The sequence below is a fragment of the Vipera ursinii genome, assembly GCF_947247035.1.
Source record: "Vipera ursinii genome assembly, chromosome: 5".
Lineage (NCBI taxonomy): Eukaryota > Metazoa > Chordata > Lepidosauria > Squamata > Viperidae > Vipera > Vipera ursinii.
Window position 1 is genome coordinate 541,712 of NC_139518.1, and position 14,773 is coordinate 556,484.

Here is a 14,773-nt window from a genome sequence, read left to right on the forward strand (position 1 = left end):
ACCCTCCCTCTCCTGCCTCCTCCAGGGGAAAGCCTTCCCGTCACCAAGACCAGCCTGAGCCGTGACTGCAAGAGCGCCCAGCCGTGGCATCTCAGCTCCTCCGAGGACAGCAAGAGGCACCTCCTGTTCTGCGGGACGGGCGTCATCCAGGCGAGGGGAGATGATGGCGGTCCCGCAAGGGCTGTCGTGCTGCGGACCGGTGGGTGAACAGGCGTGGGGTATTCTGAGAAAGGTGTACGGTGGACAGTGGAAGGTGGACAGAAAGCTCCCCTCCCCCCAAAACCTGGACTCTTCTGGAAGGGATCCCCTCTTCACTCCCTTCATTAAACGGCCTGATTCTGGCATCCATTTGGTCAGGATGTGGGGGGCATTCAGGGTCTTGCTCTGGGCGTCCAACCCTCCTCCAGGTGTCTTCTGAAGTGGCCTTCAGCCACAGATGCCCAGAGTGACCCTCCAGTGGCTTGGGAAGTTTCAAACTCGTGAGGTAGCTATGAGTCACGTCCAGCACCTGTAAAAGGCACCTGATCCAGGTAGGCTGGGAAGTCTCTGTCCTTCAGTCTGGTCTCTGATCTGCTACCTTCCTCTTCCTCCACCTTGTCTCCCCGCGAGACTCCGCAGGAACCGAGCAATAAACCTGTAAGCCCAACCTGTCTTCCCTCACCCCTCCCCCATCCTTGGGAGGTATCTAACCGTAGCTGCTCCTCTGTCTTCTTCACCACCTCAGGTTTCAACACAGCCAAGGGAGACCTGGTGAGGTCCATCCTGTATCCCAAGCCGATGAACTTCCGCCTCTACCAAGATGCCATGCAGTTTCTCTTGTGTCTCGTCGTGATGGCTGGCATCGGAATGGTCTACGCTGTCTGTGTCTTTGTAATCAATGGGGTGAGCAACAGGGGGCACGGCAGAGGCTGCCCCGGGGCTTCTGGAGGGGGCATATGTGGAAGCCCCTTCCTCGCTCGGTTAATCCTGCTGGTGGCTCTACATACAAATCCACGGTTCAAGCAACGGTTCAGAATCCATAAGTGCTGCAGTTATCATAGCTTTAGTCTAGAACAGGGGTATCCAACCTTGGCTATTTTAAGAGTTGTAGACTTCAACTCCCAGGAAGTTGAAGTTGGCTGGGAAATTCTGGGAGTTGAAGTCCACAAGTCTTAAAAGTGGACAAGCTTGGGCACCCCTGGTCTAGAAGGATCTAGATAAAGGCTAAGGTCTATCCACCAGATTGGATAAAGAGGAGGCACTGCAGACCCCTTCCCTTAAATTTGCCATCTAGTGGGACCCGAGAAGGGGGCCCTTTCCATAGTAGCCCCCGCCCACTGGAGCCATTTTCCCCTTGAGATCTGCTAGGCCCTCTTAAATCTTCTAGAAAGCCATCAAAGCCTTCCAGTCGAGTTGATGCCTGAGGATGAATGGGTATAAGGTGCCTGATTCATCTTGATTTTTTTATTATTTTTTATTGATTTTATTATTGTTATTAGTGACCCAGAGCTGTGTTCCACTTTCAAATTTGCCAGGAAAATTGCAGGGCTGGTTTTTCCACGACACCAGGAATCGACCCAAAGGCACCCATAATAAATAAACAAACACATCCATCCATCCATCCATCCATCCATCCATCCATCCATCCATCCATATTCTAGTATGAGACATTGATTGGATCCATCCGATTTTGGTTCCCTCGGCCAATTCACCTGTGACCTTTGGATGTTTCAAATGACCATTCCCACAATTGCATGTTATTGGCCAGGCTGGCTTGGGCAGAGGAAAGTTATAGTCCAAAACATCTGGAAGGCAGCTGGTTGCCTCCTTGGTCTTCCCTGCAAGATGACTTGTCAAGGATTTCCCTGGCAGGGGGATGAAAGCTGCTTGAGCACCCACCTCCACTGGCATCTAGGCACGGCTTCCCTGCCTGGCCTTGCTGACTGCCACCCTCCTTCCTTCCACCTGTCCCTTAGCAAGAGGCAGGCGAGGTGGTGAAGAAAGCCCTGGACGTCATCACCATCGCCGTGCCGCCAGCTCTGCCTGCTGCTCTGACCACGGGGATCATCTACACCCAGAGGAGGCTGAAGAAAAAGGGGATTTTTTGCATCAGTCCCCAGAGGATTAACGTATGTGGCCAGCTGAACCTCATCTGCTTCGACAAGGTGAGTGTTTTCATTCTCAAGGGAGCTACGAATTTCAGCTTGATGGTGCTGGGAGACGAATGCAGTGGATGACAACAGGATGCTGGGTATCAACAATTCTGAAGGCTTGTGAGTCAAAGTTCTTCAATCCTTGGCTTAGTGGTAGGAAGGATGGCGAACTGGTCGGGAAGACTCTTTGTCACCCAGTGGCCCTGTCTAAGGAGGAGATGACCAGGCTGAGCCTGAGGGAGGGAAGTGTCAAACGCATCATCACTCTTGAGTCCCTTCGGGGTCACAGGAGATCTAAGTCTAGCCCTCCTTGAATTCTCTGGACTCTTCTCTGCCACCCACTTGCTTTGACCATTAGTAGTTCAGACTCTTGTAGAGAACTTTAGCATACAATAAACCTATATTCATTTGAACTGCCTGGACACACTCCTGATTTCCTATCTTTCAAAGAAGGAGAGTAACCATTTAAGAAAGACGAGAGGGATAATGCCTTTTGAGGCTGCTGGGATGTGTTGTCAACTCATTTTGCTGACCAAACTGCTCATGTGCAGAACCTGAGGTGGTGGCTGAGGCAGCCTGGTGACATGAGGTCACCTGCTCCCCTGCCCTGAAGTGCTTTATATAGTAGATGGTAACCCTCATCTTGAATTGCTCCACAAGAACACTAATGCCGATGCATGCGAAACTACGCAATTACACTCAAGATTGCACAAATTGCCATGTTTTGCCACAGCTTCTGAGCAGTCTTCAAGGGCAGCCCCATGTAGAATGCATTGCACTGAAGTGTGATTGTTGGTGAGCAGAGACCCCAGGCTAGGAACAGACCCAATTGGTGCATGAGGGCAGTCTGCGCAAAGACCCCCCCTGGCCATAGCTGGCTACTGTCTTTGGGGAGCAGCTCAGGGCCCCAGGAGGGCCCCAGATTACACACCAATTCTCTCCACACCCTGTGAAGAGTTGAAGTCAAAAAGAAGACCAGAGCTTTCTGCTTAAGGAATTGCCCAAGACTTTTTTTTAAAAAAAAAAATCTAACCACTTAAATTGGACACTTTTAGGGAATTATGTTTTAAGATTTCATGAGAACTGTTTGGAGTTTGTTAAACTGGGGGAGAGCACACGTTATGCGGCAGTGTAATTACCAAGGGGTCCCAATGGGCCCTTGGGGTGCCGATTTTGATCTGGAAGGCTTCGATCAGTGCTGTCCTCCAGGTGGTTGTTCAGTCACTAAGTCATGCCAGACTTTTTGTGACCCCATGGATCACAGCATGCCGGGACCCCTGTCCTTCCTTCACTCTCTCCTGGAGTTTCCCCAAATTCACCTTCGTTGGGTCGATGACCCTACCTAGCCATCTCACCTCTGCCCTCCTTTGGCCTTCCGTCTTTCCCAACATCGGGGTCTTCTCCCACATGTCCTCATTTGGTAGCCAAAGTATTTGAGCTTCAGCTTCGGAGTCCGTCCTTCCAAAGGACAGTCAGGGCTGTCGAACTACATTTCCCATCACAGCCAACCCGTAAGACCTGCCAGCCGTTCAAGGGAGGCAGAGCAGGAAACCAAGTCCACAGGAAGAGGAGAGCCATCTTTATGGAGGCAGTCTCCAGTCACCTTGCAAGTCTCCCCTCCCTTTTCTACCCCTTGACCTGAGTAGGGGGGAGCCAGTCTGAGTGCTTTTCCCGTGCTCTCCCACCCCTGGCCTTTGCGCCTGCTTCTTCTGCACCTGTTGCGCTAACAGCTTCCAGAGCCTCCCGCAAGGTCGCCCATCCACGTGGTGCAAATATTAGGTTGGAAAGCTCAGGAGGGCTGGAGGGCACACGAAGCGCCTTTGCCCTGTTCCCTGACTCTGCCTTCCTGTTTCCTCCTTGCCTTGACCCGGGCACCTGGCGGCCCCCCTGGCAGACGGGCACCCTCACGGAAGACGGGTTGGACCTCTGGGGCATCGTCTTGGCTGAAGGAAAGAGGTACCCAGCTCTGGATTTCTGCTCTCCCGCATTTCTTTTTTTATTTAAAAAATTCGGTTGATATATTTGAGAAGTGGAACGTACCACAACGGGGTCATAAGAATTTCCATTGCTAAGCGATGCAGTGGAACAATCACATTGCTCAGGAATGGAAATATTGGCTCCCATTGTTCAGATTATCCCCAGTTGAGTCACGCCCAATTATAAAACTGTTTTTGCAGCGGTTGTTAAGCGAATCAAGATTTCCCCATTGGCTTGGTTTGTTGGAAACCCGCCAGGAAGGTTACAAGTGGAGGTCACGTGACCCCGGGGAAGCTGCAGCCAACATGAATGCATGCTGAGTGCCATATCCTCAAACTGAGATCATGTGACCCTGGGGATGTTACAGCCGAAGTCATAGGCAAACGGCCTTTTTCAGTGCTGCCATAACTTCACAAAGTTGGTAAACAAATGGTCATAAGCAGTAAACTTGTCTAGTCCAGGGGTAGGCCACCTTGGCTCTTTTATGACTCGTGGACTTCAACTCCCAGAATTCCTGAGCCTGCCATGCTGAGGGGAAAGGGAGAGGTTTCCAAGCTGAGCCATGCTGGTTTCCATGCTGGTTTCCATGCTGGTTCAGGAATTCTGAGAGTTGAAGTCCACGAGTCATGGGGGGGCATAGTTTCCCCTTGCTGGCTCAGGAATTCTGGGAGTTGAAGTCCACCAGTCATAAAAGAGCCAAGGTTGCCTACCCCTGGGACTCTAGCCAATGTTGGAACCTGGGTAACTATAAATGTCCTGAACCTGCTACCCACTTGACGTCTCTCTGAAATCCAGAGTCTCTGCAGAGGGCAACTTCTGAGCAATCTTATCTGAGATAGAAGCTAAGCAGGCTCAGGCCTGGTTAGCACTTGAATGGGTGATGGGGCTGCCATCTGCTGATGCTAGACTAGAAAGTCCAAAATCACCCAGAAGATGGCAGTGAAAAGCAACCTTAGTGTTACTTCCCAAATCTTGGACCGAGATGTCCATGAAGCCAAGGTTCAGTTGAGGGCATCTACCTTGCACCTCAGAAATTCACTTGTGTGAAACCCCATCATAAGGTCTGCATCTCCCCAGAAGGTGATCTTGCTCCTCTTCCTCAGGAGCTACAGGTAGGCTCCAGAACCGCTTCACCTTGCTAAATCCAGGAGGTTTTTTGCTGTGTCCCATCAGATGTTCACAAGTTCTCCTTGCCTCCTGGGGGGGTTCTCCAAGCAGCTAGACTTGCCACCCAGGATTTTCCATTTCAGAATGAGGGTACAATGCTTGCAAAGCACTGGGGTGTGTGTGTGTGGAGGGGCACAGGTCTTGTAGAAAAATAGCAAGATCTGAAACACAATTTCTGGGGAGACTCAGAGGCTTAAAACTCAAGGCAACTAAACATGCCTTCAATGGTGGTCAGTTTCCTGCCTCTGTAGGTCATCTAAGGCAGCTTGTGCAAAAGTGTGTGACTGATTGTCTCCACCCCAGCTTCCAGGAGGTCCATCGCTTCTCTTCTGGCCCGCCAATGTCCTGGGGCCCGGCGTACGCAGCCATGGCCTGCTGCCATTCCTTGATGGTCCTGGACGGGAAGATTCAGGGGGATCCGCTGGACCTCAAGATGTTTGAGGCGACCCACTGGGTGAAGCTCCATGTTGTTCTTTTGGAATTAGACTAAATCTGGGATTGGTCCTGTTGGAGGAAGTCTGGGTGTGTGAACTGAGAGGGGAGCCCGGTCTGCGGGCTGCTTCCCGGTGACATCCTTGGGGCGCCCCCTTTCCTCCGGCCAAACTCAATGCCAATTTACCCCTTTCACCCCTGTGCAGCCACCGTGTCTCTTCCCCGAGTCCATGCCGTTGGCTTCCCCATTAGTTCAAGACCCACAGGGGGGATCTGGCTGAAGCCCCAGAGAGGCCACCTAGGTGGGGATGCCACCACTCAGATGACATGAATGACATCATTGCCTCATTGGATGTTGATGGTGTCGCAATGTACCTCCTTTGGCTGGCTCAGGAATTCTGGGAGTTGAAGTCCACCGGTCATAAAGGGGCCATAGTTGCCCACCCCTGCCCTGTGGCCACCGACAGGCACAGGTTTCTTTTCCCCACGTCTGACCTTACCGGAACAGTCTATTTCTTGAAGCTCTGTGGCTCCTCTTGTCGACACAACCCCCGTCCACCTTTCAGAAGAGCGTAAGGCCCACCCCTCCTGCTCCGATGTAACCTTTCCTTCCGCTTAAAACCACAGGAACTGGTGGACTCCGTTGGGTGGGAAGGAGGACCAGCGAGTGTTCTGATGGTCAGACCAGGACCTGAAGCTGCGGAGGTAACTGCCCGGCACCTTTGGTCAGCCCTGAGCAGAGAAAAGAATCTCTTCTCTCCCTTGGTGCCTTTACTTATAAATCTGTTCAAACCGGCATTTACCTGGCATTTTGCCCACGTCCCGGCCCAGAGAGGGGGCCTGCAAGCACCCAGGGACCAAGCCTGGGCCCCATTCGGTCTGATCTTGCCCACCGCCTGGGAGTGGTTGAGAACAGGAAATCCTGAACGGCTTTCTCTTGGCTCTGTCAAGGTGGGCAACGGGTGCCAGCTGTGTCCGCTTGACGCTTACGGTCCAAGCAGTTGAGCGAGCGATTTTGGGGCCTTCAGTGGATCCACTCTTGGTGCTCAGGGACACCAGCGTGGATCTTCTGCCACTTGGGTATCTACCCAAAGCTTTGGCCAAATCCCCTGCCAGACCGATGGGGTCTCCTTTGAGCAAGGGGAGGGGGCCAAAGCCTCTGTCTGGTTCCCACCTCTGACCAGGCAGAGTTGTTACCCAGTGGGCAGAGGGAGAGCAGAACTGGGGAGCTGGGATGCCAACAGCTGCTTTGGGGCTGGGTCACATGACTTGGGGCCATCCAGTAAACCCCATTCTTGGCCAGTCTACTAAAAAGGTTAGGGTCCCCATATCCCAGGGGTCTTCCAACGTGGCCTGGAACTCGCGGTCAAAGCTGGGGGGCACTGGGGGAGGGGGAGACAGTCAGGCCCTGGGAAGAGCAAGCAAGGACCCCACCCCCATGCATTTGTAAGGAAGACCCCGTGTCCCAGCCAAGACCAGGGGCAGGCCTTGAACCCTCTGCACCGCTCCCTCTGGACCCTCGCACCAAGAAAGCCCCCCCACGTGCCTGGCTGAGGAATTCTGGGAGTTGAAATCCACAAGTCCTCAAAGGGCCACGTTGGAAGACCCCTGCCATAACCACTGACCTGTCAATGTCCCACCATCCCATTCTGCGTTATTCGGACAGGCCAGGAATGGCCGCGTGTGCAGGGCAAGGCCTCCCTCTCTCCTTCTTGGGTTTGGGCGGCCGGCTCAGCTCCTGCCTTTCTCCCAGGTGCCCATGAAGGGCCTGGTGGTCCTTCGGCAGTTCCCCTTCTCTTCAGCCCTGCAACGGATGACCGTGGTGGCCCAGGAGGTCCCCGGGGACGGTCAGGTCTTCATGAAGGGCGCCCCAGAGATGGTGGCCAGTTTCTGCCAGCCAGAGACAGGTGAGTCCTCAGCTGGCATTGCCCTGCCCCACCTTCTGCCCACTGTGCCCGGTTGGGCTGGACAGCAATGGGGGCTGCAGAGGGAGCCAGAATAGCCGTCTTCCAGTATCTGAGGGGCTGCCACAAAGAAAAGCAGGGGGGGGGGTGTCAATCTGTTCTCCAAAGCACCAGAGGGCAGGACAAGAAGCAACGGATGGGAACTCACCAAGGAAAGAAGCAACCTGGAATTAAGGAGAAACTTCCTGACAGAACAATTAACCAGTGGAACTGCTTGACACCAGAAGTTGTGGGTGCTCCATCACTGGAGGCTTTCAAGGAGAGACCGGACTGCCAGTTGTCTGAAATTAGTGTAGGATCTCCTGCTTGAGCAAGGGGCTGGACTAGAAGACCTCCAAGGTCCCTTCCAACTCTGTTCTTCTGAGGCTGTGCTCCGGCTAGCAGTTGGGTCTGAGGGGGGGCTCTGAGCTCTGGAGGGTCTGAGCGGTGGTGGGGAGGGGCTTTCTTGGTGGGACCCCCAGTTTGTGCGAGGGTCCAGAGGGAGCGGTGCAGAGGGTTTAAGGCCTGCCCCCTGGTCTTGGCTGGGACACGGGGTCTTCCTTACAATTGCATGGGGGTGGGGTCCTTGCTTGCTCTTCTGGGGCCTGACTGTCTCCCCCTCCCCCAGTGCCCCCCAGCTTTGGCCGCCAGCTCCAGGGCTGCACTTCCCAGGGCTTCCGAGTCATTGCACTGGCCCACAAGCCTCTGCAGGAGGGAAGGCCGGTTGCCTCCCTGAGCAGGTAAGGGGCTGGGGGGCCCAGCAGGCGGCACAGGGGCGGCCGGGGAGCGGGCCCTCGAGGCAGCCCAGCCCTGCCTGGCTTCCCAAGCATTGCCAGAGTGTGGCTGCCCCATCTTCCGCCGGGGAGGACGGCCAGCCCCGAGGAGAGACCCTGACCTCAGGCCGCCTCGCTCGGTTGCTTGGGGGGACAGGAGCTTTCCGGGGGGGGAGGACCCTCCTGTCACCCCTCCCCCCTCCCTCTCCTCTGTCCAGGGAGGAGGTGGAGTCCGGCCTGACCTTCCTGGGCCTGCTGGTCATGGAGAACCGCCTGAAGAGCGAGACCAGGCCAGCCCTGCAGGAACTCAGCCAGGCCCGCATCCGGAGCGTGATGGTCACCGGTGAGTCCGCCTTCTGGGCCAGGCAGCCGGAAGGCAGAGCAGCCCCTGGCTCTGTTGCCGGGGAGACCGTCCACCCAGCATCCTTCGCAGCATCCTGGTTTGTGATTCCGGGATGCTGGGGTACGTCTGGGGGGGGAGGGGCTTCCAGTGAGTCTCAAAACCAGACCCCCTGAGCAGGGATACCTCTGCCAGGATCCCCTTCACATCTCTTCCTAGAGGGTTTTCTTTCTTTACCACCACATATCCCATGCTTCCCTTCCTTCGTGACTGCCTGAGAACCAAGGGAGTCCCATGGGGGATGTTGCAGCGACTGATGGGAACTTTGGGGTAGCAAAACTCTGGTGCTGGCAGAGGCATCGCCTTCTGTGCGAGGAAAGGGGGGGCGGGCCTCCCTCTGGCACCCGAGGGGTGCCCTTCTGCCCAGCGTTGCCGGCCCAACTGCTGAAGACGAGGCTTGGGGTTGGGCCCTGGACTCCCCCCTCCCCCCAAGCTCCAGGACCGGTGGGCGATGCCGCTTCTTGACTTCCCAGGTGACAACCTCCAGACTGCGATCACCGTGGCCAGAAACACGGGCATGATCCCCCAGGGCAGCCGGGTGATCCTGGTGGAAGCCGGTGCCCAGCCGGGCCAGCCCTCGGCCTCCGTCAGCTGGCAAGAGCTGGTGGAGGCCAGCCAGGAAGGCAGCAGCAGAGCAGAGGTGAGAGGGAGGGGCAGGAGAGAGGGAGAGGCAGGAGCAGCTGGGCAAACCACTCCAGACCCGGTTGGGATGCACCCTCTGGGCATCAAAAGACAGGGCCCAGAGGGAACAACCTGCGGGGTTTATGATCGAGAGAGCAGTGCTGGAGGAGCGGGAGACACCCCCTGCAACCAAAGAGGTGTTTGTACATTTCGGCCAAGAGTTAAAATGACACATGCACAAGCAGAAACTCAGATCTCAGCCTGCTTCCTGCCTTTCGGTCGTCTGCAGAGAAGAAGGCTCTGGGAACAAGCAGCTGCTCTGAGGAGACGTAGCCACGGCCCCCGTCCTGCGCTGCAGGGCCACCTTCCTTGCTTACTGAACGGTCCCCTTCGTCTGATGCTCCCCCCACGCTTCCCCCTTCCCCCTTTGCAGGTGGTGGTTGTGGACCCTCCGCCCGCCGGGGACCGAGGCTTCCACTTCTGCCTCAGTGGCGGCTCCTACGAGGTCTTCAGCCAGCACTTTGGGCAGCTCCTCCCGCAGGTGAGTGCGGAGACCCCAGCCCGGAGGGGAAAGGGCTTGCCCGGCCCCCCTGCTCCTCCCTGTGGCCCCCGGTGAAGCCACGGCTCTCTCCCGCAGCTGCTCCTGAACGGGACCGTCTTTGCTCGGATGTCTCCTGCTCAGAAGGCCCACCTGGTGCAACAGTTCCAGCGGCTGGAGTGAGTGGGGGGCCCTGGGGGCCCCTGAAAGGGAATTGGGCAGAAAGGGGAGCAGCTGCCGGGCTCGCCGCGACTGACGGAAGGGGGGGGCCTTTCTCCTGTCTTCCAGCTACTACGTGGGCATGTGTGGAGACGGGGCCAACGACTGTGGGGTGAGTCTTCCACCGCCGCCAAGCAGGGCGGCACGAGTCTGCCTGGCCGACGGGCAGGGGCAGAGCAGACTCGCCCCCTTGAATGGTGGCACCCTTTGGGGATCACTGGGCCGACAGGGCTGGCTCTCCCCGGCCACGCTCGGGGTGGGGGCCAAGGCAAGCAGGCTGGGCACCTTCGCCAGGTACCAAACGGCTGCCCAGAAGACGCTGCTGGGCATCTTGACAAAACAATGAGAGGCCGCTGGGTGAAACCACCAGTTAATTCTCACTTGAATCTTGGCTGTTCCGTCCAGGAGCCTCTGCCCCTCTTTGGAAAAGCTCTCCAGTCCAGTCCAGCTTTTCTTTGATTGGGGAGGCCCTGTACTCCTTCCCCTCCCCCATCCCCCTCTGTCCTCCCTCCCGCTCTTCCCCCCCCCCGCTCTCCCCTCCCCCACCTCTTGATAGATTACAGGACTTGTGGCTTTTCCAGTCTCCTTTGGGGTTAATTCACCTGAGCGGCACCCGGTGAGGAACGGCCTTTGGATCCTCCCGGCTGGCCTGGTGCCGAGTGCGGCTTCTCCTTCCCTTCCAGGCGCTGAAGGAAGCCCACGCGGGGATCTCCCTCTCCCAGCAGGACGCCTCGGTGGCTTCCCCCTTCACCTCCAAGGTGCCCACCATCCAGTGCGTGCCGGAGCTGATCAGGTGGGCCGCAGGCAGAGCGCCGAGAAGAGGTGGGCGGGGGTGCCGAGGGGGGCCCTGAGTTGAGCTTCTGCACCAGGCGGTGCCCACTCTCACGCCCTCGAAGGAGAGGAGTCTTGGGGCAGAGGATCTGGGCGGGGAGGGGGCGCTTTTGCAGAGAGGTGGAGCTTCAATACTGGGAGGGGCTCCTTTGGCGGAGCTGGGCTGCCTATGAACACACACACACACACACACACACACACACACACACACACACACACACACACACACACACACACACGGCGATCCAGGGCGGGCTGGGCTTTCTCTCACGCGAGCAGAAGACGCTGAAGGTTCTACTTGTTGCATGTGGGAAAGGAGCCTCCAGCCAGGCGCCTGCAAAGAGCCCTGAGCGGGGAGGAGAAGCCCGGGGCAGGAAGGCCCTGCTTTGCTCCTCCAGCGGGGGTCAAGCCCCCCCCAGGGGGAGCTGAAAAGCTCCCCGAAGCTCCACGTGATTTCCTTGCAGCAGTTCCATCTCCCCCCATCTCCCCCCCCACCGGCCTGGTCTTGAGGTCTCTGAAGAGCCCCTCCCTCCCCCATTCTCCGCACTAACGCTCCCCCTCCTGCTGCCCCCCCCAGGCACGGCCGGGCTGCCCTGGTCACCTCCTTCTGCATGTTCAAGTACATGGCCCTCTTCAGCCTGGCCAGCTACATCGGCGTCCTCTTGCTCTATTGGGTACGGTGGGTTGCCGTGGCTGCCTTCTCCTCTTCCAGAACTGGGGTGGGGAGGGGGCACTGCAGGGGTTGGTCCCGCCAGGAACCAGGCAAGGACCAGCCTTGGGAAGTTGCTGCCCTCTGGACCACCAGACCTGGGTCAGAGGGCTCTTCTGAACGGGCTGTCTTTCCTGCCAAGGGAGGCCCTTTGCCCCCTGGGCGCTGCACCTCTGTCCCAACAGCCACGGGGTGGGTGGGGGGCTTAAGGGCTGGCAGTTCAGACTGAGCTTTTGCCAACCAGCAGCAAAACCACAGTTGCAGCAAGGGAGGGTGGCTGGCCAAGCCCAGGTTCTGCTCCAGGAAGCCCCTGCAAGGAGATGGTGGGAAGCCGAAGCCCCCACCCCTTTCCCTCCCCTCCAGTCAGAAGGTCTGGGGCTGGAAGGAGAGACCCCTTCTGGGGCTCAAGACCTCCAATTGTGCTTCCCGCTTTCAGCAACTCAACTCCTTTGCAAATTACCAGTTCCTCTTCCTAGACCTGGCCATCACCACCGTCATTGGGATGACAAGTAAGTCCCCCCCAGCACCACGCCAGGAGGAGAGGCGGGACTTCCTGTTTGGAAAGCTTGCCAGGGCCTTGCTAAGACCCAGGAAGGACCCCCCTCCCCACACACACCCTACACAGGGCTGGGGACGGCAAGAAGGCCTGGTTCTGCCTGGGCGGGTCACCTCTGCTCTGCCAAGGAACAGGCTGGCCCCCTTTGGGCCTGGCAGAGGCTCCACTCTGGGCGGGCAAAGCTGGCTTGGTGAGGGGGGGGGGGAAGCCTCCTTTAGGGACAGATCCTGCTTCCTTCCACCCGCCAGCGCGCTCGTGTGCCAAGAGGAAAGCTGGCAGCGGCTCCACCTTTTTCTCCTGTGCGAAACGATGCCCTCCCTGCCAAGGGGGACCCTGCAGGCGTGAAAAGTTGGGGGTTCCTTCAGGGCCCCTGAAGCCCCCTCTCCACGCCTGCTGGGCCAAGTCTCCAGGCTAGGACCTGCCTTCCCAAAGCCCGGGGCGGTGCTTGGCCCCCTTGGAGCTGCTCTGGCCAGGGGTGTGTGTATGTGTGTGTGTGTGTGTGTATGGAGCAGCTGCCCCACCTTCTACCCCCCCTCTTGCAGTGAGCCTGAACGGGCCCCACCCCAGGCTGGAGCCCTATCGGCCCCCCACGCAGCTGCTGGCCCCTCCGCTGCTGCTCTCCGTGGGGCTGAACCTGCTCTTCAGCCTGGCCGTGCAGCTCTGCGGCTTCCTGATGGTGCAGCAGCAGCTGTGGTACTCCCCCAGCGACATCCACAGGTAGGCCAGACCCCCCCCCCCATCCCATGGCATGGAGACCCCCCCCAATAGAGCGTGGGGAGCCCAGGAGGGCCGAGGCACAGACCCAGGTGCATCGGCTAAAAGGGCTGCTTCTTTAATTCATGTGCCACCCCCGCCTCACTATCCGGAGAGACTCTGAGCAGCTTTCAAAGGCATAAAAGCATAAATACGGCAGCATTAAAATTAACACCAAGAACATGGTGAGAGAGTACGGGAGTGGACTTTTGTTGATAGGTTATAGGTTCTCCTGCTTGAAGAGGGGGCTGGACTAGAAGACCTCCAAGGTCCCTTCAAGCTCTGCTCTATTTCTGTTCTATCCCTATCCCTATCCCTATCCCTATCCCTATCCCTATCCCTATTCCCTTCCACTCCACTCCACTCCACTCCACCCCATTCCATTCCATTCCATTCCATTCCATTCCATTCCATTCCATTCCATTCTATTCTATTCCATTCCATTCCATTCCATTCCATTCCATTCCATTCCATTCCATTCCATTCCATTCTATTCTATTCTATTCTATTCTATTCTATTCCATTTCCATTCCATTCCATTCCATTCCATTCATTCCATTCCATTCCATTCCATTCTATTCTATTCTATTCTATTCTATCTCTATTTCTATTCTATTCTATTCTATTCTATTCTATTCCATTCCATTCCATTCCATTCCATTCCATTCCATTCGCATTCCATTCATTCCATTCCATTCTATTCTATTCTATTCTATTCTATTCTATTCTACTCTATTCTATTCTATTCATAGATTGGACAGCCATTTGATGAGGATGGTGTAATGTCTCCTGCCCTTGAGCAGGGGGGGTTGGACTAGAAGGCCTCTGAGGTCCCTTCCAGCCCTAGATTCTATGCTCTAATTATATAAATGTAATAAATAAATAAAATAAATAATGTAGGTCCCCCCCATTTCTTTCCAGTGCCTGCTTCCCCCGAGAACGCCACTCACGGCCCTGGCCCTGGGCCCGGAGCCCCCCTGCCCCCCAGGCACGGCTTCCAGAGCTACGAGAACACCAGCGTGTGGCTCCTTTGCACCTTCAACTGCCTGATGGTGGCCCTGGTCTTCTCCAAGGGGAAGCCCTTCCGGGAGCCTGTCTACAAAAAACCGTGAGAGAGCCCCCGAGCAGAGGCCGGGAGAGGGTCTTGCTGGGGGCTGAGCGGCCACCAGTCCCCCGCCGGAGGCCAGGCGCGGAGGGGCCCCAGGAGCTTGCAGCCTCCACCCCCTGGGGCCCTTTCCTTGCTGGCACCGGCCCTTGGCGCCCTCCTTTGGCCTCTTCCCGGGCCACCCTCTCCTCACCCCCCCCAACCCTTTTCTCCCTCAGACGTCTTCATGGCGGTCCTGACGAGGTGCAGCTGGCTGTCTGCCTCTTCTTCCTCTTTGCCAACTTCGAGGGACCTCTATGCCCAGATGGACGTAAGCAGGACGGGGGGGGGGGGCAGGGCTGGCCACAGGGGTCCGGAGGGTGCCCCATCCCAGAGACCACTTCTCAGCCTGGCCAAGATGGGGCTGGTAGAGCCTCAGGTGAGCCCCTTCCGGGCTCCTGAGCCATGGCAGAAGGCTCAGCCAACGGCCTGGAAAGGGTGGGGTGGGCGGAGGGGCAAATCCTCTCGGGCTGCCTGCAGGTGGGCGGGCAGAGTTGATGTGAAGGCTTAGAGCAGCAGTCAGTCACTTGTGTGGCTCAGCTTTCATCAGCAAAGAAAGAAAGTGGGTCTCTCTCTCT

The 14,773-nt window shown here is 57.0% G+C and overlaps 1 protein-coding gene and 1 long non-coding RNA gene across 2 annotated transcripts in view; one reads left to right on the top strand and one right to left on the bottom strand.

The window, feature by feature from the left end:
• Window positions 1-13,019, top strand: part of ATP13A4 (ATPase 13A4) — a gene marked incomplete at its 3' end in the record, with an annotated part of 30,280 nt that extends 17,261 nt beyond the window's left edge. The window contains exons 10-26 of the mRNA XM_083364920.1: window positions 26-199; window positions 725-882; window positions 1,956-2,144; window positions 4,027-4,088; window positions 5,580-5,730; window positions 6,336-6,413; window positions 7,462-7,615; window positions 8,280-8,391; window positions 8,643-8,767; window positions 9,298-9,464; window positions 9,879-9,986; window positions 10,083-10,162; window positions 10,272-10,314; window positions 10,886-10,995; window positions 11,611-11,707; window positions 12,179-12,251; window positions 12,841-13,019. Coding sequence (XP_083221046.1) covers window positions 26-199; window positions 725-882; window positions 1,956-2,144; window positions 4,027-4,088; window positions 5,580-5,730; window positions 6,336-6,413; window positions 7,462-7,615; window positions 8,280-8,391; window positions 8,643-8,767; window positions 9,298-9,464; window positions 9,879-9,986; window positions 10,083-10,162; window positions 10,272-10,314; window positions 10,886-10,995; window positions 11,611-11,707; window positions 12,179-12,251; window positions 12,841-13,019 — 2,060 coding nt within the window. The remainder of the gene's footprint in view (window positions 1-25; window positions 200-724; window positions 883-1,955; window positions 2,145-4,026; window positions 4,089-5,579; window positions 5,731-6,335; window positions 6,414-7,461; window positions 7,616-8,279; window positions 8,392-8,642; window positions 8,768-9,297; window positions 9,465-9,878; window positions 9,987-10,082; window positions 10,163-10,271; window positions 10,315-10,885; window positions 10,996-11,610; window positions 11,708-12,178; window positions 12,252-12,840) is intronic.
• A 961-nt stretch (window positions 13,020-13,980) lies between these two features.
• The window catches only part of LOC310641212, a 300,726-nt gene continuing 299,933 nt past the window's right edge, over window positions 13,981-14,773 (bottom strand). Inside the window, exons 2-3 of the long non-coding RNA XR_014492685.1 lie at window positions 14,360-14,769; window positions 13,981-14,143 (exon numbers count right to left, since the gene is read on the bottom strand). This is a non-coding gene — a long non-coding RNA (uncharacterized lncRNA). The remainder of the gene's footprint in view (window positions 14,144-14,359; window positions 14,770-14,773) is intronic.